The sequence below is a fragment of the Misgurnus anguillicaudatus genome, chromosome 19 (assembly GCF_027580225.2).
Source record: "Misgurnus anguillicaudatus chromosome 19, ASM2758022v2, whole genome shotgun sequence".
NCBI lineage: Eukaryota > Metazoa > Chordata > Actinopteri > Cypriniformes > Cobitidae > Misgurnus > Misgurnus anguillicaudatus.
The window spans coordinates 51,214,265-51,240,641 of NC_073355.2; the positions used below are offsets into that span (position 1 = coordinate 51,214,265).

General features: G+C 36.3%; 3 protein-coding genes across 3 annotated transcripts; all 3 read left to right on the forward strand.

Moving 5' to 3' along the window:
• The first annotated feature begins 2,511 nt into the window (after nt 1-2,511).
• LOC129423236 (uncharacterized) lies at nt 2,512-5,459 on the forward strand. Its single transcript, XM_073856542.1, has 2 exons — nt 2,512-2,690; nt 3,593-5,459. Exon 2 carries the CDS (start codon nt 3,595-3,597, stop codon nt 5,353-5,355), a length of 1,761 nt encoding a protein of 586 aa, XP_073712643.1. The 5' UTR covers nt 2,512-2,690; nt 3,593-3,594; the 3' UTR covers nt 5,356-5,459.
• Nucleotides 5,460-6,920: 1,461 nt separating this feature from the next.
• On the forward strand, nt 6,921-16,282 carry LOC129413367 (uncharacterized). The gene is made up of 5 exons (XM_073856546.1): nt 6,921-7,393; nt 8,161-8,278; nt 8,361-8,420; nt 12,177-12,361; nt 14,582-16,282. Exons 4-5 carry the CDS (start codon nt 12,307-12,309, stop codon nt 16,132-16,134), a joined length of 1,608 nt encoding a protein of 535 aa, XP_073712647.1. The 5' UTR covers nt 6,921-7,393; nt 8,161-8,278; nt 8,361-8,420; nt 12,177-12,306; the 3' UTR covers nt 16,135-16,282.
• Nucleotides 16,283-20,113: 3,831 nt separating this feature from the next.
• LOC141350766 (uncharacterized) lies at nt 20,114-23,854 on the forward strand. The gene has a single exon (XM_073856526.1). It carries the CDS (start codon nt 20,134-20,136, stop codon nt 22,408-22,410), a length of 2,277 nt encoding a protein of 758 aa, XP_073712627.1. The 5' UTR covers nt 20,114-20,133; the 3' UTR covers nt 22,411-23,854.
• Nucleotides 23,855-26,377: the final 2,523 nt, after the last annotated feature.

Genomic DNA, 26,377 nt, shown 5'->3' on the forward strand with positions numbered 1-26,377 from the left:
AAGAACAAAATGCGCGCAAGTTTATCATCTTAATTTTGTGAAATGCACCACATTCAATTATTTGTTTGGAGTGAACACAAAAAACTCTAACGTTTTAAATGATGTATAAATTCTGTGTGTCCAAAATCAGCAGAGTAATCGTGAGTAAATTTTTTACTGAAATTAAATGTTTTATTGCCTCTTCTTTCATCTATAGTTCACACCCACAAGTGAAAGTGATTAAGACCTTCAGTGAAGCTCCTCCTACAACAATCCACCAATAAATGCTGGAGTCAAACACACAAAGAAATCACTCCATGTGTGACAACTGAAATCTTCATGACATAATGTTGATGTTGGTGAAAGAGGAGCTTGAGAAGATGACAGATCCACAACCATGCAGAATAAAGAATGAAGATACTGAGGAACAAATAGGTTGGTGTCTATTTTTCAATCTTTATATATTATTATTTATTATAATAATAAATAAAAAATAGTTTGAATGCAGTGTAAGGTTAAACCTACATATGAACAGTGTCAGCTGGAATTAAATGGGGTGGCCAAGGCTAATTTACGAGGTCCATACAAGTCCATGAAAGAAAACAACCCCCCTCCCCAAAAAACTGTCTTAACAATGCCCATTGTGATCAACTCTGCATTTCATTTACATTTAGCAAACACTTTTCTCCAAAGCGACTTACAAAGATTAGAAAATAATAAAAGCTATGTGTCATAGGGAGGGAATAGTACAAAAGGTGCTTATATAAGATACCAGTTTTCACTATTTCTAAACAATACCTAATTATATGATTAATTGCGATCAAAAAAGAAATTCAAAACGTGTCGTAACTAGGCATGGGAATCGAATTTCAGTTTCAATTAACAATTCCAGAACGCACGGCCACAAAATTTTTAACTCAACTGCACTGTCCGGTAGGACCGTCCGCTCGAATACTAAAAGTCAGTTCACACGATTGACCCTTGTAGAAGGCACTCTAAAGTATGACTGCATTTTGCAAAATCAGAAAAAGAGCAAGCAAAGTGTAATTATTGTGACAAACTATTATCTTGTAAGATGGGTGTCACCAGCTATATGGCAAAGCATCTGTGGTTGGTTCATCTTATCTATCTTAACTTTTTTTAGGAAAGGCTTATATAAGAATATTTTATCACAACAGTTATGCTACATATTTGTCAGCATGGCACATTTAAGTACACAATGATGACACTAGACTAAAATTCAATGGGTTTAAATTCAATTTAATGTAGATTTCTTCGACTAAAATCTCATGGCATTTAGTTGAGTAAAACTAGACTAAAACTAAATCAATTCAGATGACTAAAACTAAATTAAATTTTAGTGAAAAGACTATGACTATGTTTAATCTGTGTTTGTTCTGCCATGTTGAAATATTGAGGTGTTTGATTTCTTTTCTATATTAGGAAGTAAAACCTCATTAATAAAATTTCTTGTTTTTCACTGACCTACAATATCTATTTGTGTTGAGGACTAGTGCATCTTTGAGCCAACATTCAGTACAAGTAAATACTTAAGTACTTTTAAATTGGTTTACTTGTGACTTCTAACTTGTTGTGGAGTAATTTTTATTTGTATCTGTACCGGGTGTGCCTCATAAGCCTTGAAAAGTGAAGCTGCTGGCTCTTTGATCGCCCCCTGGTGGCTGGCTGCAGTACAAGTCATAACCCCACCCTCTCCATTCAAACTCATCGGACTCTGCTCTAAATAAAAAAATTATTTACACTTTCAATAAAAGTTTCCAAAAGATGGTTTTGGTCCTTTCAGGTAGTTGTTTTCACGCTGATATATGTTCAAGTGTTCATTATTGTGGTAAGTTTCATTTTAGCTAGTAATTTGATGCTATAGAAACGGGGCGTGTCGCTATGAGTGACGTGGTTGAATTGGTCGAGCGAGCGTTTAGGCGGAAGTTTGATACCGTGGCTCCGCCTCTGGCTCCACGGACGATTCCTTCTGCGCATGCCTTGGCTCCAAACTGCCGTTTTTACGTAACTCATTTAGCTCAGTGCACGTGCGCTACAGTCCAACACAGTTAATCTCATCAACACAGTAATAAGTATTTGATTGACAAGACAGCTGACTCGGTGGTTGCTTAGCAATATTAAAAGCTGTGTTGCACTGCGTTTCCAAGCCTTTAAAGCGCATATGGTGTGATTAGCCCCTAATCCAGCCTACTATGAAATTATTTTGTAAAATGTGCAATGTACGTTTATATTTTCTTAAGATTTGTTTTTAACAATGTGCTGTGCTGCAGCATGTCGAAATTAACACATCGATTAACAGAAAATTAATTATTGGAGGGAGTGAAAGTAACGTATTAAATTTGGACACCTCAGACAACCCTCTAGCTATGGCACCTTATTGGAGAATTCCACTGTATTGCATAGACGGGCTGAATGTGCTGAAAGTCTGCCCTGCTGCTGTTTTCAAATGAAATTAAAAGGACTCTGAAATGATCACAAAAACCCTGTACAGTTTATGAAGCTAACATAGCAAAATGTGATGACGAGTAGTTGATGACGTCATCACCGGAGCGCGATTTAGCGCATGTTTATTTTTACATCACCTCACATCGCCTCCTGACTCTTCTTACGTGGCTAATAAATATGAAGTTGGGGTTTGGAACATGCTTTATAGGAATAACAGGAATATGCTGCACTCCAGTTATCAGTTTGTAAGTTTTGTGTTGATTTATTACGTTATTATTTAGGTCTGATGATGAGTTATTGTTTGTATAAACTGTCATTGTTGTTCCGTTTGTGAGTGTTTATTCATAGCTACGTTAATTCATTTATTCAATGATTTCTTTTGTTTCATCTTAAGAGTTTTTGTCTCTGTCCCTGTTGTTAGGGTAATGAAGATCAGTAATGTTTAAAATGCGTTCGTCTATTATAAAGGGCGATACCATTATCTCTAAGGTGGGGGGAGGACAGTTTATAAATTAGTTATATTTGTCCTAGGGTCTTTTAGAGATGTGTATATGATGGACAAATGTTTATTGCTTGTTTTATTTTAGTGTTGTGCACCATAATGATATGGAAGGGGGAAATGTATTGTGTATAGCTGGTTAAGTTATCCCTTTTGTGGTGGACTTATCCGATTGGGTTTGGCACGAATTAAGCTTATAAAAAGCTTTTTGAGAGTACTTTGTGGCAGTGTATGGTAGGTAGTCTGCTGAGAGACACATGAGGCCTGTATAGTGTGTTGCTTGCAATAATGTAGCACCGGTCAGGTTTTGCTGCTATCAGCATTTGGTTTGTTTGTTTATTTTTTTATTGTTTATTTTTTTGACAACTTGATTGTCTTACTCTTGAACTTAACACTGAAGACATTTTTGCTTCAATAAATCACCCTGGGTCACCCTTATTCTACGAAGTTGTACTGAGTCTTCCTGCTCTTCCCTTACCTCTTAGCGTTCTCTACATGACAGGGGCTGAGAAGAATTTTGAGGCGGCTAAAGCCCCCTTAAAAGTTCCTAACGACATCTGTACTTCACATTAAAAAATAACATGACATCTCAAATGTGTTTTGTCACTCTGATTTATCAATATGAACTATTTACTGTCTTCATTTTAGATATGATGGAAGTGAAAGAGGAGAGTCAAGCTGAAGTGGATGAGAAACATCAGACTGTAAAAATAAACCATAATGTTTCACAGAAAGAAACTCTGAAGACAGAAGAAATAAAGTGTGTAAATAGTTTCAGTGAAGAAGAACGCCCTGAAGATCACAAGAGGACTCACAGTGAGGAGAAACCTTTCACATGTCAACTGTGTGGAAAGAGTTTCAGAAGAAAATCTCACCTTAAAGAACACATGAGAATTCACACCGGAGAGAAACCTTACACATGTCAACAGTGTGGAAAGAGTTTCTCTGTTGAAAGTAACCTTAAGATACACACAATGATTCACACTGGAGAGAAACCTTACACATGTCAACAGTGTGAAAAGAGTTTCACTTCTCAATCGAACCTTATCCGGCACAGGAAAACTCACAGGGGGGAAAAGCCACACGCCTGCCAGCATTGTGAAAAGAGTTTTCCAGATAAAAGTCAACTTAAGATACACGTAAGAGTTCACACTGGAGAGAAACCTTACACTTGTCATCTGTGTGGAAAGCGTTTTAGAGATAAAAGTGGACTTGATATTCACATGAGGATTCACACTGGAGAGAAACCGTTCACATGTCATCAGTGTAAAAAAAGTTTTAACATTAAAAGCATCCTTATAACACACATGAAAATTCACATGGAAGAGAAAAGTCACGCTTGTCTTCAGTGTGGAAAGAGTTTCGTAGATAAACGTGGACTTGAGACTCACACAAGAATCCACACTGGAGAGAAACCGTTTACATGCCATGAGTGTAAAAAAAGTTTCAGATGTAAATACAGCCTTACAATACACATGAAAATTCACATGGAAGAGAAACCTCACTCTTGTCCTCAGTGTGGAAAAAGTTTCAGTAATAAAAGTGGACTTGAGATTCACATGAAAAGTCACACTGGAGAGAAACCGTTCACATGCCATGAGTGTAGAAAAAGTTTCAGATGTAAATACAACCTTACAAAACACATGAAAATTCACACTGGAGAGAAACCTCACGCATGTCTTCAGTGTGGAAAGAGTTTCAGTAATAAAAGTGGACTTGAGATTCACATGAGATATCATACTGGAGAGAAACCTTACAGATGCTCTCAGTGTGGAAAGAGTTTTACAAATGAAAGGACTCTTAAGACACACACAAAAATTCACACCGGAGAGAAACCGTTCACTTGTCATGAGTGTAAAAAAAGTTTTAACATTAAAAGCAACCTTACAAAACACATAAAGATTCACACTGGAGAGAAACCTCACGCATGTCTTCAGTGTGGAAAGAGTTTCAGAGATAAACGTGGACTTGAGACTCACCTGAGATATCACACTGGAGAGAAACCTTACATATGCTCTCAGTGTGGAAAGAGTTTTACAAGTGATGACACTCTTAAGACACACACAAGAATCCACACTAAAGGAAAATCGTTTACATGTCATGAGTGTAAAAAAAGTTTCAGATTTAAGCACAACCTTACAGCACACATGAAAATTCACACTGGAGAGAAACCTCATGCATGTCTTCAGTGTGGAAAGAGTTTCAGTGATAAACGTGGACTTGAGACTCACACAAGAATTCACACTGGAGAGAAACCGTTCACATGTCATCTGTGTGGAAAGAGTTTCAGAGGTAAAAGCGACCTTACAAAACACATGAAAATTCACATGAAAGAGAAACCTCAGACAAAGACAAAGCCAATCATAAAGCAATGTGAGACGGGACTCATTGCAGAAAATGAGATCTGTTAACCATTTGTGTACCATAGACTGCATTACCTTTACATAACACGGTGGTAAGAGATTTGAATCTCATTTAAATGATTTCTGTGTAAATAAATTCTACAATGACTTTCTTTCTTAGTATTTTTGTCTTGTTTTTGTCTTGTTTTCAGTAAAATATCTAGAAATTTTATAATTCTTTGTTGAATTTTAAGAAAATAATGCACACCCGTATAACGACACTCCATTTCGCATTGTGCCGAATTACCACCTTGCAGAGGCAGCATCATGCCTATTCAAAGTGAGGGGGCACGTGCCAAATGGATTTTGCATGCAACCTCAAAATCAAAGAAGCGTCCATTAACTCATTCACCGCCAGCCTTTTTGCGGAAAGTTGCCCACCTGCATTTTTGTGATTTTAACAAAAGTGTCACAAAAGTTCTTTGCAGGAAAAATTATCTTCTACAAATATATAAACATACAAATTATATCAAATTAAAGAACACACCCTCTGCTTTCTAACAAACAAACAAAATGGGGAAAAAACGTTTCATTGTATATTTACTTTTTCCACTTAATTTAACCACTGAAATATGGATTTTTCTCTTCAAAAATACATGCGACATACTTTTGAATGCGACATGCTAAAGAGATCATTCTTTTTGTGTGTTTTTACTGTCTGCTGCTGCTAACAACCAGAACTGTCTGCAGTCTGCTAGAGCACACAGAACCAGAGTTATACACTATCAAATCAGTGTTTACAACATAAAAAAAGAAAATTTGGTGTTTCATCATATGAAAAACAACATAAATAACAATATTTGTCACAAACAGCAGCTTTTTATGTAACTTCAAAGGGTTTTCTTTACAATGATATAAAGATTTTGCATTTATTCCACTGTATGTGGTTATGGGAGCACTTCAAATGTTTTTAGGCAGAAATTGTATACAAAAAGGGTACACTCTAAAAAACGTTGGGTTGTTTTTTCAACCCAACTGCTGGGTTGAGCCAGTTGGGTTATTTTGTTGGGTTGTTTTATCAGTGTTGGGTAGTTTTTGTGTAACCCAACTTGTTGGGTTATATGTTGGGTAATTTTGAAGCAGAGCCAACTTAATAGATACATATAGCTGTTTCTCAATATTACTTTGTCTAGTCCACAAAATGTATTTTAAACATAAGTTCAGGTGAGAATATATATGTATAATGTTCAAATTTGCAGTCGGTTTGTAAAGTGAACGCCAATTTTAAAGTTTAATTTCAAGAAGTCGGAATGTTACCGGCCACCGTTTCCGGCCACCGGGTGTCAGTGTTGTTCTTCTCCAGAGAGAAATCCTCCCTTCCCCCACACAGACGGTCAGCTGAACTCCTGCTCACTGCACGTTACCTGACGCGGGAGTTATTACCTCAAGATTCATGAACGGTTTTTCATCGACTTATCTTTGATTTATTTTAAGGAAAATGTTTGTATCATTGTTTTTAATCATTTAAACTATTTCTGAATGCAAAAGTATGCAAAATGATGGTTCACATGACTTATTAAAAGTTTTATTAGCTTCCGTTGGCTAGTCTGCCCAGTAAATCTGAACTATGTTTATGCTTGCTTTTAAATGATTTAAATATTTTGTTGGATTAAAGGTTTTATGAAATGTGTCTAAAACATGGCTTTTTAAAATAATTTAGAATGTAACGTATTCTAATAGTTTAGTAATTCAGTTTAAAACAGATAACGTTGATATGAGGAAGAAACGCGTACGTTTTAAATAAATAATCGTTTGTTGTAAAAGTTGAAATCAAACTGATGCTTTTAATATCATGTTTAGATCATGAAACGTTAGCCTTGAGTTCACAGACAGGGTATCACATCACATATTGTGAACTCTCATTTGGTCTGTGTAAGTTACAGACATTTTTGTATTTTTCAAATGTTTTTGATGATGCCCACTTAAATCACAGTTTTGTCTCTTTTCCTCAGACCCTGATGAATAAAAGATGGATATTTTTTCCTGGAGAAGCTAAAACAATGTCACTTTGAGGTTCTGATACCAGCTTTTACAAAGTTATTTACAGGTAACATGACAATGCACTTGTTTTTTATTATTTAAAGTGATATGTTGATAATACAATGAGGCATATCAAAGCATTTCTTTATTAAGAATCCCTGCTTATTTTGCTGTGAGTATGTCATTTTCAAAAGTGGTATGTAAGGTTGCACGATTAAAGGAATAGTTCACCCAAAAATTATATTAAACTCATGATTTACTCACCCCCAAGCCATTCGAGATGCATATGTCCATCATTTTTTAGACGAACACATTTTGAGATATTTTAGAAAATTCAGTAAATCAAATGTAATGTTACAGGGTCCACTCCTTCACGTCCAAAAAATGTTCATCCATCCTTCACAAAAGAAATCCAAATGGCTCCACGATGATAAACAAAGGTCTTCTGAGGGTAATCCGCGCCATTTTGTTTGACTTGAAGGAGTGGACCCCATAACTTTACATTTGATTAACTGAAAGATCTAAAACATTAATGTGTTAGTCTGAAAAATGATGGACATATGCATCTTGGACGACTTGGAGGTGAGTAATTCATGGGTTTAATATCATTTTTGGCCCAACTATTTCTTTAACTGTATAAAATTGTCAAGTCTATCTCATCGGTAAAGCCGGTTCTGTGATTAGTAGTAAATTGCCATCATCTGAAAACACGTGAAGCACCATTTACTACACGCAGCCGTAGTTTACTGACAAGCTAGTCCATATAGCATTCATTATCGCATAAATTTACATTAAAGTTTTATTGAAAATGAATGCATGATTTGTCATTTTCAGAGTTCACAAGACTTCTCTGTGTTATTTCCTGACCATGCCGAAACTTGGGCACTGCATTTTACAGACAATCCTGCAACTTCCCAGCCAAGAACCAGGAGCATCAACAAATCACCTCCAGGTACACTTGGGAATACAATAGTTGTTTGCTGAGTATTATGACAATAAAGTTACTAATTTAACCTAAACATTTTTCTCTACAGAACCCCATGATGATATTCCAACTCCTGTCTACAAAAGTGGGAAGAAAATCTTAAGTCTATGTAAGTAATGGAGGAATTTCACACTTTGCTTGCAAGCAACCGAAAACATTTAAAGGAATAGTCTACTCATTTTCAATATTAAAGTATGTTATTACCTTAACTAAGAACTGTTGATACATCTGTGTGCGTGCACGTAAGCGCTGGAGCGCGCTGCGACACTTCGATAGCATTTAGCTTAGCCCCACTCATTCAATGGCACCATCCAGAGACAAAGTCAGAAGCGACCAAACACATCAACGTTTTTCCTATTTAAGACGAGTAGTTATACGAGCAAGTTTGGTGGTACAAAATAAAACGTAGCGCTTTTCTAAGCAGATTTAAAAGAGGAACTATATTTTATGGCGTAATAGCACTTTTGGGAGTACTTCAACTCGCCTGAAAAGTCCGCTCCCCTTCTCCCTCTCATAATGGGAGAGGGAGGGTGTTACTGCGCGGAGTCGAAGTACTCCCAAAAGTGCTATTACGCCATAAAATATAGTTCCTCTTTTAAATCCGCTTAGAAAAGCGCTACGTTTTATTTTGTACCACCAAACTTGCTCGTATAACGTGTTGGGTTGATTTTACAACCCAACTTGTTGGATTAAAATAACCCAGCATTGGGTTGGTCCATATTTAACCCAGCGTTGGGTTGCAAAACAACCCAAGTTGGGTTAATTTTAACCCAACGTTTTTAGAGTGTATTATTCCTCCCTTCAGTTGGAGTAAAATAACTTTTGCACAGATTATAATAGAGAAAAAATTCATTTTTTCCTCTGTAAGCTGGCAATTGCTGGAATCAAACAAAACTGTGTGCAGGGAGCTGAGGCACCCAGGTCCAGAGTTATACACTTTCAAATAAAAACTTTAGAAAAAAAACATCAAAAAGCGCCTATTTATTTTTGTGTTTATTAGAGGACTGACATCACATACAACCATGTTTAGCACTTTCAACAGTGTTTTATGTAACTTCAAAGGGTTTCCTGTAAAATGATACCAAACTTTTGTATGTAAACCTCTGCATGTGGGTATGGGAAGCTTTTGAAATTGGGTAGGCCAAATCATGGCGAAAATCCCCAAAATAGCTTCAGGGTGGAAGAAGTTAATAGAAATCACAAAAATTACCAATATTGTCTTCCTTTTTTACGCCCCAATGGAATGTTCATATTCCCCACCAATTTGAGAAATGCTTTTATAAAGTGAGTTTGGTTTTAAATGTAGGGTATCTGATTTGATCCAAAAACATTTAGTTATGCTGGTTAAAAGTCTCCTCACATCCTGATAGCAATCACTATGTTAAGTTGTTTAAATGTATTTCTAGAAATGTATGTCATCTGTGAAAGGTGTAGGACCAAAAAATGTTCAACCAATCATAGATCTCAGTCCAAACGGACGTTGCCTTTTTTGTCCCTCATCCGTAAGCGTAATTTAAATGCCACAACCCAGCCTGTTCATGCAGACACCATATACGTCATCGGCTCGTTCATGTGCCCTCACCTTGCATCTATAAACAGCGAGAATGGCAAACTTTTCTGCTGAATTGACAACCTGCACAGGAGCCACAAAATTAAAGGCATCTTTTATAACAACAACAGCAAAAACTGCCTGGATCAGCAAAGAGTGAAAACCCAAATGAACATCTGTAACTTTACTGCTTTACCACGAGATGCAAACAGCTGCAGGAGCTGCAAAGGGTCTGAAAGGTTCGCACTGTTTATTTTGGTAAGGTAGGTATGCGATATGTTTGTATTGAGATGGATTCAGATATTCTACTTTGATGAAACATTGTGTTGCTTATGAAATTTGTGTTGGTTTACGGATTAGCGTAACAATATAGTTACTACATCTACACAACCGAAAGTGTGCTTTAACTAATTCTGATGTAAACCAGTTGTTTATGTTGTTTTTTTGTTAACGTTATTCACTTTGTACTGCATAGTTTTCTCACTGATGAATGAGACATGAGATGTGGATGTCTGATCTGTGTGTGTTCATGTGTTTTGAAAGAGGTGTGGATCGTGAATTCATTGCTAGTTGGCATCTGTTAGCATTTTACAAATTGGATACCCTTACTTTAATCCCGTTTTTGTCATGTTTTGATAGTGTGCTAAGCTAGATATATGAGAGAGATGTTCTTAGGAATAATTTTGATTGGTAAAGCTTATTCATTGGTATTTTTGTAATAAAGGCATTTTATACAAAGTCAAAGTAGGTGAAATGAGAAGTTTGATCAAACAATGGAGGAATTAAAACACTCTGAATATAAATTTGTGAGTAATTATAATACAGACAAAAGAATAATAATTAGACGGCCATGACCAGGCTGAAGAGGTGTTAATGTGCCCTATCCCCTATGGATGCTCAAACTGAATAGGGCTGTCTGAGCCACAAAACAATAGAAAAAAATTCACTGATAAAATGCTTAGAAGATGACCAGAACTGTGGCTTTATCTGCAGAGTGCATTTCTAGACTGATACAAGGACATTACAGTAGTTATCAATGTTCTTCGAAAAAGTATCAGTTGAGTTCTCGATGAAAGTGAGTTTTTGGAAAGTAGAGTCTTGCTTTGTCAACAGTCCTTGAATTGCCTTCAAAAAGTCAGCAATATCCCGCTTGTCTCTGTCGTCTTACTTTTTATTAGCAGGAATTTTTGCAGGAGAATGTGGTGAAAGGGTCGCAAACTAGTGCTGGGGGATTTGGCCATAAAATTTTTTTACAAATTCATGATTTTTATGTTATTTTTGTTAGTTAACTAAAACAACAATAGCAATATTAAAGTAACATTCTCTTTCCAATAACAGTTTTTATTAGATGCAAGTGCAAGAACATCTTGTAAAGAAACCAAAATTGTAATTTAAAGAAGTTATCAAAATGGTATGAATATAAAATGTGTATATATATATATATATATATATATATATATATATATATATATATATATATATATATATATATATATATATATATATATATATATGAAAATAGGGTTGAAAAATTTCAGGAATTTTCAAGGCTGGAAACTTTTAATGGTGATTAATGGGAATATATTGGAATTAACTGGAGTTAATGGAAATAAACTGGGAATTTCAAAAAATGTTTATCTATAGGGGAGGTCCAGCTATGATAAACAAGCATAAATTAGTCAACCGCTACAGAGATTTTGGACTATCATCTCTATTGAGGTTAGGCAACAAAGTCACAATGCTATTGGCGTGTTCATGAAAATGTAACATTTGTACATGCATTTAAGCACAACAGTTTTAAATCAAGTGATTTTAAGCCATTGAAACACAAACTGTAGAGCTATATGCGCGTGCTGTTACTGTGTGAGAGAAGCGTCAAAGCTGCGTATCTGCTTCTCATTAATCTCTCACTGCTTTTGACTAAATCACTTTTATACCTTTTTTGGTCATTTTGGTCATATCGCCCACTCCTAGTTATAACAGAGAACATAAATTAAGTTTTTAAAAAAATCACTCTTATGCTGCAAAAAAACTATTTTGTTTAAAACAACAAGATTTAATGCTATTTTAGATAAGGTTTTGAAGATAAAGCTTGAAAATATATATATTTTGATCTATGGTATTATAGTTTAACTAGCAAATACTCAAATGTGTTTATACAGTAGCTAGCTAACTAGCCAGTAAATCAGTTACCTAAATGTATGCAACCACTATTATAATAACTATAATAATGTTTATTATGCCTTTGTGTTTTTCAGTGAAAGAATTAATTAAAGTTAAACGCCCAAACTTTTAATGCCTCTTTTTCATCTCCAGCCACACCCACAAGTAAAGTGATTGAGACCTTCAGTGAAGCTCCTCCTACAACAATCCACCAATAAATGCTGGAGTCAAACACACAGAGAAATCACTCCATGTGTGACAACTGAAAGAGGAGCTTGAGAAGATGACAGATCCACAACCATGCAGAATTAAGAATGAAGATACTGAGGAACAAAAAGGTTTGTGTCTATTTTTCAATCTTTATATATTATTATTTATTATAATAATAAATAAAAAATGGTTTGAATACAGTGTAAGGTTAGACCTACATATGAACAGTGGCGGCTGGAATTAAACGGGGTGGCCAAGGCTAATTTATGAGGTCCATACAAGTCCATGAAAGAAACCCCCTCACAAAAAAAAACTCAATGCCCATGATGATCAACCCTGCATTTCATCTACATTTAGGAATTTAGCAAACACTTTTGTCCAAAGCGACTTACAAAGATTAGAAAATAATAAAAGCTCATAGGGAGGCAATATTACAAAAAGGTGTTTATAATAAGATAAGTTTTCACTATTTCTAAACAATACCTAATTATGTGATTAATTTGATCAAAAAAGAAATTCAAAAAGTGTCATAACTAGGCATGGGAATCGAATTCCTTTTGAGCTAGCCTAGCCATGTTTGTTTAAAAGTTTTGCAGCTTATTAAAAAAGTTTTATACAGCCTCGGTTTTGTGTTCACTTGTTAATAATGGCAAAAAATAAGTATTTATGATCTAAAAGGCTTGAATTTTATTGCATTTTCACCACTTCAAAACTAAGATTTGTTTGGAATCGGATCTGATAAGTGAAGCGAATTTGGAATCGGAATCAATAAATTTGAAGCGATGCCCCACCCTAGTCCAAACTGGAAAAAAACAAGTTGACAAAAAGATAGAATTCAAGGTTTGGTGGTCAGTGTTGGGGGTAACGCATTACAAGTAATGTGCATTACGTAATAATATTACTTTTTTTTGAAGCAACGAGTAAAGTAACTTACTATAGAAATGTACACATTAATATTTGAGTTACTTTTTTAAAAAGAGATCCAAGCCAACAAAAAAGCCTCAGCCAAGAAAAAAGTAATACAAAAATAGAAATGACATAATTTACTTCACATCAAGGGTGATTATAGGATTTTAATTTTAGGGGGACTCAGCTCCCCAATGAGAGTATAATAGAATAAATGTATATATATATACACACACACAACTGAGGGACTTCATGTGGGCGCTACGCAGGGCAATTGTATGAAATCAATGTACTGCAAAAGCGAATCAAATGTATATGGAGAAGTCTGGTCTCGCGGTACTTTGATGTCAAACGCTGAACGGCTTGTATTGAGCCACCGTAGCGCAAAATATAACACACAGGGCAGAGGTAAGACTCGGTGGGCAAAGTTTGCGCCTGGTCTGGAAGAAGAGATAAAGAGCAAACACATGGATGCATATCACATTTGATTCTGTCAAGGGACCCTTTGTTAAACTTGTGATGCTACAATCAAAACAAACGTGAAGCGCGAATGCAGGAGGATCATCCCGCAAATCAAAGGCAAGCACAGATGTTTATATAACGTTACTCTGATGCTACTTTATCAGCTAACCGGAGCTGGTACATATCTTTATAAAACTTACTATATAAGCCGAAATAAACTAGCGATGTCATTTACTGATTGCCTGAGTAACTTATGTACATTATAAGATTGATAATACGTTTACAAAACTTTCTTCAGTTAAACAAAGAGAGAGAGCCATTTTTTACACCTCTGTCCATGATACAACTTAAACTTAACACTTTTGGCTAAAAAGTAATTGAGGTTATTTAAGATAAATTTGGATTTATCTTTGTTACAATGTGCAGAATTTCTCATTTTCTTATATAGTGAACTTTAATAATAGAGACAGGTAGGCCTATAAGACTGAATGCAATACAAAGTTTAAGATAATCAATTGTTTACTATGATACTACTATGTGCTGTGCTGCAGCATGTCGAAATTAACACATCGATTAACAGGAAATTAATTATTGGAGGGAGTGAAAGTAACGCATTAAATTTAGACACCCCAGACAACCCTCTAGCTATGGCACCTTATTGGAGTATTCCACTGTATTGCATAGATGGGCTGAATGTGCTGAAAGTCGCAGACGGGAAAGAGCCGAAGTCTGCCCTGCTGCTGTTTTCAAATGAAATTTAAAGGGGACTGAAACGATCACGAAAACCCTGTACAGTTTATGAAGCTAACATAGCAAAAACTTTTAGGGGGCTGAGAAGAATTTTTAGGCGGCTAAAGCCCCCTTAAAAGTTCCTAACGACGTCTGTACTTCACATTAAAAATAACATGGATACATAACATCTCAAATGTGTTTTGTTACTATGATTTATCAATATGAACTATTTACTGTCTTCATTTTAGACATGATGGAAGTGAAACAGGAGAGTCAAGCTGAAGTGGATGAGAAACATCAGATTATAAAAATAAACCATAATGTTTCACAGAAAGAAACTCTGAAGACAGAAGACATAAAGTGTGAAACCAGTTTCAGAAAATGTGGTCGCCCTGCAGATCACAAGAGGACTCACAGTGAGAAGAAACCTTTAACATGTCAACAGTGTGGAAAGAGTTTTACCTTTAAATCGAAACTTAGCCAGCACATGAAAACTCACAGGGGGGAAAAGTCACACGCATGCCAGCATTGTGACAAGAGGTTCCCAGATACAACTCATCTTAAGATACACGTAAGAGTTCACACTGGAGAGAAATCTTACACGTGTCATCTGTGTGGAAAGCGTTTCAGAGATAAAAGTGGACTTGAGATTCACATGAGGATTCACACTGGAGAGAAACTGTTTACATGTCATGAGTGTAAAAAAAGTTTTAACATTAAAAGCAACTTTACAAGACACATGAAAATTCACATGGAAGAGAAACCTCACGCATGTATTTTGTGTGGAAAGAGTTTCATAGATAAAAGTGGACTTGAGATTCACACAAGAATCCACACTGGAGAGAAACCGTTCACATGCCATAAGTGTAAAAAAAGTTTCAGATGTAAAAACAACCTTACAACACACATGAAAATTCACATAAAAGAGAAACCTCACGCTTGTCCTCAGTGTGGAAAAAGTTTCAGAGATAAAAGTGGACTTGAGATTCACATGAAAAGTCACACTGGAGAGAAACCGTTCACATGTCATGAGTGTAAAAAAAGTTTTAACTTTAAAAGCAACCTTACAAAACACATAAAGATTCACACTGGAGAGAAACCTTACACATGTCTTCAGTGTGGAAAGAGTTTCAGTAATAAAAGTGGACTTGAGATTCACATGAGATATCACACTGGAGAGAAACCTTATATATGCTCACAGTGTGAAAAGAGTTTTACAAATGAAGGGACTCTTAAGACACACACAAAAATTCACACTGGAGAGAAACCGTTCACATGTCATGAGTGTAAAAAAAGTTTTAACATTAAAAGCAACCTTACAAAACACATGAAGATTCACACTGGAGAGAAACCTCACGCATGTCTTCAGTGTGAAAAGAGTTTCAGAGATGAGCGTGGACTTGAGACTCACATGAGAAGTCACACTGGAGAGAAACCTTACATATGCTCTCAGTGTGGAAAGAGTTTTACAAGTGAAGACACTCTTAAGAAACACATGACAATTCACACTGGAGAGAAATCGTTTACATGTCATGAGTGTAAAAAAAGTTTCAGATTTAAGCACAACCTTACAGCACACATGAAAATTCACACTGGAGAGAAACCTCATGCATGTCTTCAGTGTGGAAAGAGTTTCAGTGATAAACATGGACTTGAGACTCACACAAGGATTCACACTGGAGAGAAACCGTTCACATGTCATCTGTGTGGAAAGAGTTTCAGAGTTAAAAGCCACCTTACAAAACACATGAAAATTCACATGAAAGAGAAACCTCAGACAAAGACAATAAGCCAATCATAAAGCAATGTGAGGCGGGACTCATTGCAGAAAACGAGATCTGTTAACCATTTGTGTACCATAGACTGCATTACCTTTACATAACACGGTGGTAAAAGATTTGAATCTCATTTAAATGATTTCTGTGTAAATAAATTCTACAATGACTTTCTTACTTAGTATTTTTGTCTTGTTTTCAGTAAAAATATCTAGAAATTGTATAATTCTTTGTTGAATTTTAAGAAAATAATGCACACCCGTGGTGTAACGGCACTCCATTTCGCATTGTGTCACATTACCACCTTGCAGAGGCGTCATGCCCATTCAAAGTGAGGGGGCACGTGCCTCGGGTTTTTGAGCCAAATGTATTTTGCAACCTCAAAATCAACGAAGCGTCCATTAATCTGTTACTTCTCTTTTAATCTGTTTAATATGCACAATATTATGAATTCTGTGCTGCATCCTTGTCACTTTTCAGAGATTTTTGCCGTTTTAATGGTGTTTAGTACGGAAGTCGAGAGAGGCCATGCACTATTATTATTTTTGCTTGCTTGTTTTCTCGTGATCACGACTTAATTTCTCGTTTTCTCGAGATAACAAAAGCTGTTTTCTCGTGATCTCGACATAACAAACGTTGTATTCTTGTGATGTGATTAAAGTTTACGTGTACTCGATAGAACGTGTTGTTTTTTTGTAAACAGCAAAAGCATATTTTGCTAAATTAGCATGGATGAAAAAATTACATTTTACTTTGATCAGAGATTCGCTCAAGCTGAAATAGATTTGTCAATATTTACAATTTTACAGTGGTGAATTTAGGGACCGTCTTTAAGTTACTCAATAAACGTTTCTACTTTTAACAGCATTTAAATGGAATGACTTAAAGTCAACAGTCACAAAACCAACGTGTTTATGTGGTTATAATGCACACTTTTTAGATTTTTGATAATTATTTAAATAAACTGTTAAATACTATTGAAGATAGAAACGTGTACAGTATTACTTAAGAGATGGTCCCTAAATTCACGAACATGAACCGTACAACTTTATTTATTTATTAAGTCTATCGCTAAACATTAGCTACACGTGTGGTAACGGTGAAGACCCCAACTCATATGCATTAGCAGTCCACTTCAAAATACACTAAATATTATGGACAGGAAAATACATTGATCATGAGAAAATTAAGTCGTAATCACGAGAAAACAAGCAAGCAAAAATAATAATAGTGCATGTCCTCTCTCGGCTTCCGTAGCAGTCCACTTCAAAATACACTAAATATTATAGACAGGAAATTACATTATGACATTTGGATTATCATGTCAGGTTAACGAGAAAACAACTTTTGTTATCTTTAGATAATGAGACATTAAGTTATGATCACGAGAAAACAAGCAAGCAAAAATAACTGTATGTCCTCTCTAGACTTTCGTAGTTTTGATCGTGTTACATTACTTTATTCTGGCGGCAGGCGCTGCAGACAGCGCAGTCGCCATCAGCGACTAGTCTTAAAAGTTAGTCATGAATTTTTTTCTTCAAGACTGATCATATCTGTTTTAAGTATGTTATATAGAAAGGTAGATTGGTCTAATTTAAATCCAAATAATAAGATTGATTAGCCCTAACTAATTGCTAGTTAGTCAGAATCATTCTTAAGACGCAGTCAAATGCTTTGTTTATGCAACCGGCCACAGGTTTCACAGACAAGGCTTAAGGCTAGTCCTAAACACAAGTTTGAGCTCTCTTTACTTAAAAAAGTTTCACTGACAGAGTGTAAAGCATTTATTTGTCTCAAAAAACACACCAGTAACATATTTTTCTAAGAAATGTACATAAAAGATGCTTAAACTTCTTAATTTAACTAAAGCTAGTCCTGCTAGGTCTTGTCTGTGAAAGCAGGCCTAAGTGTCTGTAGTTACATCATAAGAACAGAAAATTGTCATTGATAAACATGAGGGGAAAATAAACTAAAATCTATGAGATGATAAATTATTGCATCCATAATAAACATTTGTTCACAAGACTTATGAGTACTGCATCTTGTAGAGTTGAGAATTTGCTAAAGAAAATCCATTTTACCCACTCATTCACATGAAACAATAATACAATTTAATTCTGTAAGACACTTTTGTTGTGCAAAGGCAATATGCAAGAGAGTGTAATGGTCATGAATATTGATGTGATTCACACCTGCAACACCCTAATGGCTCATCTATCAATGAGGAGTGTGAAGCACCTAGAAGAATGAATGTGAGGAGACTTAAATGATAAGTGCTGGCAAAATGATTTGGAATGAGCAACATGTTTAAAGTTGATAGAATAAGCAAGCTCAGTTTTGAGAAGAATAGAGGTAAAGATTTTTGAGTGTTCAAAAGTAAAATCACTGCATATACCTGAAATAGAATAAATATATTTATAGGAAAAATATATATTCAACTTTCTTTTACTATAGAATAACGGCGCATCAAAAATGGGCATAGTGTAGGCTGGTCAACAACACGAAAATACTCAGCATAAAACCCTCAACAATGTCGACTGCACATGTAACAGTCCCTGCAACACCAGCTCAACCGAACAGTGCCAAAGCACTAGAAAACCATGTTAAGTCAATGATTACAATGAAATTCATTACATATGTAAAAGAAAACACACTATAAGCACACAACGCAACATATGTGACCCTGGACCACAAAACCAGTTGTCCACTGCAAAAAATTATTTTCAAGAAAAAAAAATTCTTAGTATTTTTGTCTTGTTTTCAGTAAAAAATATCTAAAAATTCTTAAATTAAAATGCTTTTTCTTGATGAGCAAAAATCTTGGTTTTAGACCAAAAATACCAAATGTAAGTGATTTTGTGCATAAAACAAGCAAAAAATCTGCCGATGGGATAAGCAGAAAATTCAAGAAAAAAATTGCTTACCCCATTGGCAGATTTTTTTGCTTGTTTTATACACTTACATTTGATACTTTTGGTCTAAAACCCAGATTTTTGCTCATCAAGAAAAAGCATCTTAATTTAAGAATTTGTAGATATTTTTACTAAAAGCAAGACAAAAATACTAAGACTTTTTTTCTTGAAAATCTGACTTTCTTACTTAGAATTTTTGTCTTGTTTTCAGTAGAAATATAAAAAATTCTTAAATTAAGATATATTTTCTTAATGAGCAAAATGACGTAAGAAAATAAGTCTAGTTTTTAGACAAAATCTATACAATTTAAGTGAATTTATGCTTAAAACAAGCAAAAATATATGCCAATGGGGTGAGAAAATTTTGCTTAAATTAAGAAATTTTATTTTAAGATTTTTTCTCACCCCATTGTTTTTGCTTGTTTTAACCACAAATTCACTTAAATTGTATATTTTTTGTCTAAAAACTAGAATTATTTTCTTAGGTCATTTTGCTCATCAAGAAAATGCATCTTAATTTAAGAATTTTTAGATATTTATCTAAAATTAGATATTTATAAAGACAAAAATACTAAGTAAGAAAGTCATTTTGCAGTTTTAAATTATGTATAAATTCTTTATGTCCAAAATCAGCAGAGTAATCGTGAGTGATTTTTTTAATTGACATTAAATGTTTTAATGCCTCTTCTTTTATAGTTCTCTAGTTCACACCCACAAGTGAAAGTGATTGAGACCTTCAGTGAAGCTCCTCCTCCAACAATCCACCAATAAATGCTGGAGTCAAACACACAGAGAAATCACTCCATGTGTGACAACTGAAATCTTCATGACATAATGTTGATGCTGGTGAAAGAGGAGCTTGAGAAGATGACAGATCCACAACCATGCAGAATAAAGGATGAAGATACTGAGGAACAAATAGGTTGGTGTCTATTTTCAATCTTTATTATTGATGGTTGAGGAATAATCATAAAACATTGACATTGAGAAACATGAGGGGAAAATAAACTAAAATCCATGAGATGATAAATCTCTCTTACTCTCTTAACTTTCTTTTGTCAAACAATCTCAATAGTCACTGTGGTTTATCCGTTTTAACTATTTACTTTAGATATGATGGAAGTGAAAGAGGAGAGTCAAGCTGAAGTGGATGAGAAACGTCAGATTGTAAAAAGAAAACATAATGTTTCACAGAAAGAAACTCTGAAGACAGAAGACATAAAGTGTGAAAATAGTTTCAGAGAAGATGATGAACGCCCTGAAGATCACAAGAGGACTCACAGTGAGGAGAAACCTTTCACATGTCAACAGTGTGGAAAGAGTTTCACCTTTCAATCGAACCTTAGCCGGCACAGGAAAGATCACAGGGGGGAAAAGCCACATGCATGCCAGCATTGTGACAAGAGTTTCTCAAGAAAAGCTAATCTTGATGAACACATGAGGTCTCACACTGGAGAGAAACCTTACAAATGTCTTCAGTGTTTAAAGGGTTTTGCAAGTAAAAGCGCTCTTAAGAAACACATGGTGATTCACACTGGAGAGAAACAGTTCACTTGCCATCTGTGTGAAAAGAGTTTTAACTTTCAATCGAACCTAAGCCGGCACATGAAAGTTCACAGTGGGGAAAAGCCACACGCATGCCAGCATTGTAACAAGAGTTTCCCAGATACAAATCAACTAAAGATACACATAAGGTCTCACACTGGAGAGAAACCTTACACGTGTCTCCAATGTGGAAAGGGTTTTTCAAATCAAAGCGCTCTTAAGGCACACATGATGATTCACTTTGGAGATAAACCGTTCACATGCCATCACTGTGGAAAGAGTTTCTCAAGAAAAGTTCATCTTAATGCGCACTTAAGGTCTCACACTGGAGAGAAACCTTACACGTGTCAACAGTGTGGAAAGAATTTCGGACATAAAAGTACCGTTGACATACACATGAGGATTCACACTGGAGGGAAACCTTACACATGTCAACAGTGTGGAAAGAGTTTCACCTTTCAAACAAATCTTAGCCTGCATATGAAAGCTCACAGGGGGGAAAAGCAACACGCATGCCATCATTGTGACAAAAGTTTCATAAATACAACTCAACTTAAGATGCATTTGAGGTCTCACAATAGAGAGAAACCTTACACGTGTCATCTGTGTGGAAAGAGTTTCAAAAGTCAATCAAATCTTATCCAGCACATGAAAGTTCACAGTGAGGAAAAGCCATACGCATGCCATTATTGTGACAAGAGTTTCAAAACACAAGCTTACATTAACTTACACATGAGGTCTCACAATGAAGAGAAACCGCATGTGTGCCATCTGTGTGGAAACAGTTTTGCAACTGCAAGTGTCCTTAACAGACATTTGAGGATTCACACCGGAGAGAAACCTTACACGTGTCAACAGTGTGGAAAGAGTTTCACCTTTCAATCGAGTCTTATCAGGCACATGAAAACTCACATGGAGCAAAAGCCACACGCATGCCAGCATTGTAACAAGAGTTTCCCAGATAGAAGTGAACTAAAGATACACATAAGGTCTCACACTGGAGAGAAACCTTACGCATGTCTTCAGTGTGGAAAGAGTTTCACCCGTCAATCGAATCTTATCCAGCACATGAAAGTTCACAGTGGGGCAAAGCCATACGCATGCCATTATTGTGACAAGAGTTTCAAAACACAAGCTTACATTAACTTACACATGAGGTCTCACAATGAAGAGAAACCACATGTGTGCCATCTGTGTGGAAACAGTTTTGCAACTGCAAGTGTCCTTAACAGACATTTGAGGATTCACACCGGAGAGAAACCTTACACGTGTCAACAGTGTGGAAAGAGTTTCACCTTTCAATCGAGTCTTATCAGGCACATGAAAACTCACATGGAGCAAAAGCCACACGCATGCCAGCATTGTAACAAGAGTTTCCCAGATAGAAGTGAACTAAAGATACACATGAGGATTCACACTGGAGAGAAACCTTACGCATGTCTTCAGTGTGGAAAGAGTTTCACCCGTCAATCGAATCTTATCCAGCACATGAAAGTTCACAGTGAGGCAAAGCCATACGCATGCCATTATTGTGACAAGAGTTTCAAAACACAAGCTTACATTAACTTACACATGAGGTCTCACAATGAAGAGAAACCACATGTGTGCCATCTGTGTGGAAACAGTTTTGCAACTGCAAGTGTCCTTAACAGACATTTGAGGATTCACACCGGAGAGAAACCTTACACGTGTCAACAGTGTGGAAAGAGTTTCACCCGTCAATCAAATCTTATCCAGCACGTGAAAGTTCACAGTGGGGAAAAGCCATACGCATGCCATTATTGTGACAAGCGTTTCAAAACAAAAGCTTACATTAACTTACACATGAGGTCTCACACTGGATAGAAACTTTAGGCAAGTCTTCAGTGTGGAAAGAGTTTCAGAACAAAATCTGACCTTAATTTACACTTGAGGATTCACACTGGAGAAAAACCATTCATGAGCCATGAGTGTGATAAGAGTTTTATATCTGCAATTTACCTTAAGAAACATTCAAAAATTCACACTGGAGTGAAACCTTACACATGTCAACAGTGTGGAAAGAGTTTCACCTTTCAGTCGTGCGTTTTCCGGCACATTAAAACTCATAATGAGGAAAAGCCAAATGCATGCCAACATTGTGACAAGACATTTGCATATACAAGTCAACTTAAGGTACACATGAGGATTCACTTTGGAGAGAAACCATTCACGTCATGACTAGTGTGGAAAGAGTTTTACCTTTCAAACAGGCTTTAAACAGCATATGAAAACTCACAGTGAGAAAAGCCATAAGGATTGTGACAAGAGCTTCCTTGTCAACTTAAGATACACAAGAGTGCTCACATTGGAGATAAACCTTTATATTTAAGTTGGATGGCTTCTACAAATGGATAACGATCCTAAACACAACTCAAAATCCATGATAAACTACCTCAAGGGGCTCAAAGTGAAGTTTTTGCCATGTCCCTCACAGTCTTCTGACCTAAACATCATTGAACATCTGTGGATAGACTTCAAAGGAGCAAAGCAATCGAGACGACGAAGGAATCTTAAGACTTTTGTAAAGCCTGGAATACACTGCACGATTTTTGCCCTCCTATAAGATTGCCAATGCTTCCGTGTCATCATCGTACCGTCTACGTGCCTCTCGTACCCGAGTTTAAATGATCCATGTCGCACAGTGTGATAAGGTAATGATCTTATAGGAGGGCAAAAATCCTGCAGTGTATTCTGGGCTTAAGGAAAAATAAGACTCTGGGGTGGCTACAAAAAGTGTTTATAAGCTGTAATACTTGCCAAATGGGGTGCTACTAGGTGCTAACTATGCAGGGTGCCCAAACTTTTTCTTTTCTGTTATTTTTAAAATGTAAAAGATGAAAATAAAAATTTTGTTTATGCTATTAAGGGAACATGTCATCTTTACCTGTTGGAGATCTTTTCATCCTCCACTTGCTTAACTGTTCACATTAACATCAATTTTGATCAGTGGTGCCCAAACTTTAGCATGGCACTATATATATGTATATAGACTTTTAGGTCTCATGCTGCCTTCACATGCTAGTGTTTTAAACAGGCACTCAGCATTTTACAATAAAATACACTTCCACAAACACTCAGGAGTTTACTTTTTGACCGAACCACACATGCACATTTAAATTATCTGTAATAAAACAACACATTTAATGCTCAATCTTCAGAGAAACAGATAAACTAACATGTTTATGCTTATATTGTGTAAGATTAAAGTGAATACATTCGCGTTGTTCTGTCAGTCTCTCATTCTCTGTCTTGTGACATTCGCTTTCTATTTTCAATTCAATTGAGCTTTATTAGCATAACTGTGGATCACAATGTTGCCAAAGCATAAACATATTCACATATTATATATAAAGTATAAAATAAACAAAAAACACAACATACATGTATATATCATGTCATATGTAACATAGTAAATAAATTGATATAAGTAAATAGCTGTGTTTGCAGTATTGGGCTTCCAACGAGCGTGCCAGTGCCTGCCGAGGGCCTGTCGCGTTTGCATTGTCACTTCCGGGGCATGATCGTGCTTCGCTGGTGATATTTAGGACATACGAGTAGAAAGTGTTTCTCATCCTCTATTTGCTGTAAATCACAATGTCTGCATATCCTCTGCTCTTTCGCTGTCCATGTTTGTATACGTCTTCCTCTTTCTAGATCAGGGTCACTTAATCTGTATTTGGGAAGGATTTGTCTTTCTTTAAATTGTTTCATTAATAAATAGTTTGCCAATTTAGTGGTTCTATTTAGGGTTGAAGTTTATTTTTGAGTTCAAAATGTGCTTTTTGCGATTCATCATGAGTATCTTTAGAGTTTTGTCAATTTCTTTAATAATAGTTTTGGGGTTGTAGCTGTGGTCGATTGGGAATTGAGTTTCATGAACCAGTTGAAGAGCAAATGGGATGAGATTCTGCTGAGGTTTCATTGGCGAGGAGGGCTTTATATTGGACTGAATCAGGATCAGACTGATGGTGGTTATGCAAAAACTGAACACATCTCTTCTGGATCTCAATGTTTACTGGATATAAGCCTAGTTCAGCCTTGCAAGGTCGTTGGATATGCTTCTGTGAACCCCTAAAATGTTTTTGCCAATTTTCAATTGTAGTTTCTCTACTGAAGTTTTAATTTTTTACATTTTGTCCCAAATTTCACATCCATATAAGAGAATTGGTTTTATTATTGAATTATATAATTTTATTTATAAAGTTTTAATGGGTAATTTTAAGTCACCGCATCGTGACTTTATAGCGTAAAAACCCATCCGAGCCTTATCGTTCAGGGTCTTGACAGGCAGACCGAAGCTTTCCGAAGTGCTAATGTTGATGCCTAGATAACAGTAGTTGGTGCTATGCTGTAAGACTTGGCGATTAAAAGTGAACTGGTGTTTGTTTCCCTGAGATCTGGCTTTTTTCTGGAACACTATTACTCTGGTTTTGTCCAGATTGACTTTCAGGGCCCATTTATGACAATACTGTTCCAGCATGGACAGGCTTTGTTGGAGACCCTCAGGTGTGTGTGACAGCAAGACCAGATCATCTGCGTACAGCAGACATCTGATTTCTGTGTGTTGGAGAGTGAGGCCGGGGACAGTAGAGCGCTCCAGCGCTGATGCCAGATCATTTATGTAGATGTTAAAAAGAGTCGGACTCAGACTGCATCCCTGCCACACTCCACGTCCCTGCAGCTGCAGGGTTTTGTGGTTGTTGAACTGCCTCTGCGTAGCTCTTGTGTTGTGATGGAGGTCCTGTGGCCGATCTGGACTCTGTTGGAAGACGGATGGTTCTTGGTGACTGAGGTCTTCTCTTGTCAACCGGAGTTTCTGTTGTTTCTTGGTGTGTTTCCAAGGGCTGTGCTTTTCAGCCCTCTGGCAAAGACTTTCACTCCTAGCTTGTTAAGATGTACACGATCATACATATGATAAGGCCGCATGTCTTTGTGATGGACGAGAGGAACATTAGGAATAAGTGCACAACTTCTGGAAAGCTTCACATTATTTCCATGGATCACATGGAATGGCACATCAGTGCATGGTAGTAGTGTATAAGAGTTATTTTTGCTTCTGGGAAACATTGTGTGGCTCAGATTGCCACCTCTCTGATCACAGGAGCCACATTTCCCTTCATGGTCCTTAAATCATTTGTCCCTGTCTGGATAATGAAAGTTTTCTTTTAGGTTTCCCTCAGACAGGATCAGAAAAGTGGTTCTGTGTTTGGTTAACATATTTACTTGGCTCTCATACTTGGGAATACACGTTTCTCATTGATGTATTTCCCATTTTGAGCCCATGTTTCTCTCGGGTCCTCTGCAGCGAAGCTGTGGATCTGGGAGGCTGGATCAGTCAAGCAGTAAGTCTCTTCCTCCACTGAAAGCTGTTCAGGTTGAGGATTTTCTGTGAGCATCTCTGGATTCATCAAGGGTTAGAGCGAAGACCCTTTAGGTGCTGAAACAGAAGTAAGTTTATCTTTTAGATCATTGATGAGTTCATCTTTGGTGCGTAGTGTTGACTAAGGCAGATAGCTCCTTCTGCATTTCTATTCTAACTTCTGTTAATTGTCTTCCTAAAGTTGACCTAAACTTTAATCAGTTGACCTTTAGTTTAAGTTCGTTTGTTATTTCTTCTCCGTGTCTCTGCAGATATTCAACCTCATGTTTCAGATTCTTTATGTCAATTGTCAGCTGCTCCATGTTGTTGTCTTTCATGTGGCACAGTATCCATTATTTTAGCTCCACTACTTCTACCTCCAGAAGTAAAAAATTGTCTTTCATTCTTGACATTGGAGATGGAATCACAGTT

Excerpts from the sequence above, each read along its gene's own strand:
- LOC129423236 (XM_073856542.1), top strand. The coding sequence starts at position 3,595 with ATGATGGAAGTGAAAGAGGAGAGTCAAGCTGAAGTGGATGAGAAACAT.
- LOC129413367 (XM_073856546.1), top strand. The coding sequence starts at position 12,307 with ATGACAGATCCACAACCATGCAGAATTAAGAATGAAGATACTGAGGAA. Across the intron at positions 12,362-14,581 it reads AGATACTGAGGAACAAAAAG|ACATGATGGAAGTGAAACAG; the intron begins GTTTGTGTCTAT and ends TCTTCATTTTAG.
- LOC141350766 (XM_073856526.1), top strand. The coding sequence starts at position 20,134 with ATGATGGAAGTGAAAGAGGAGAGTCAAGCTGAAGTGGATGAGAAACGT.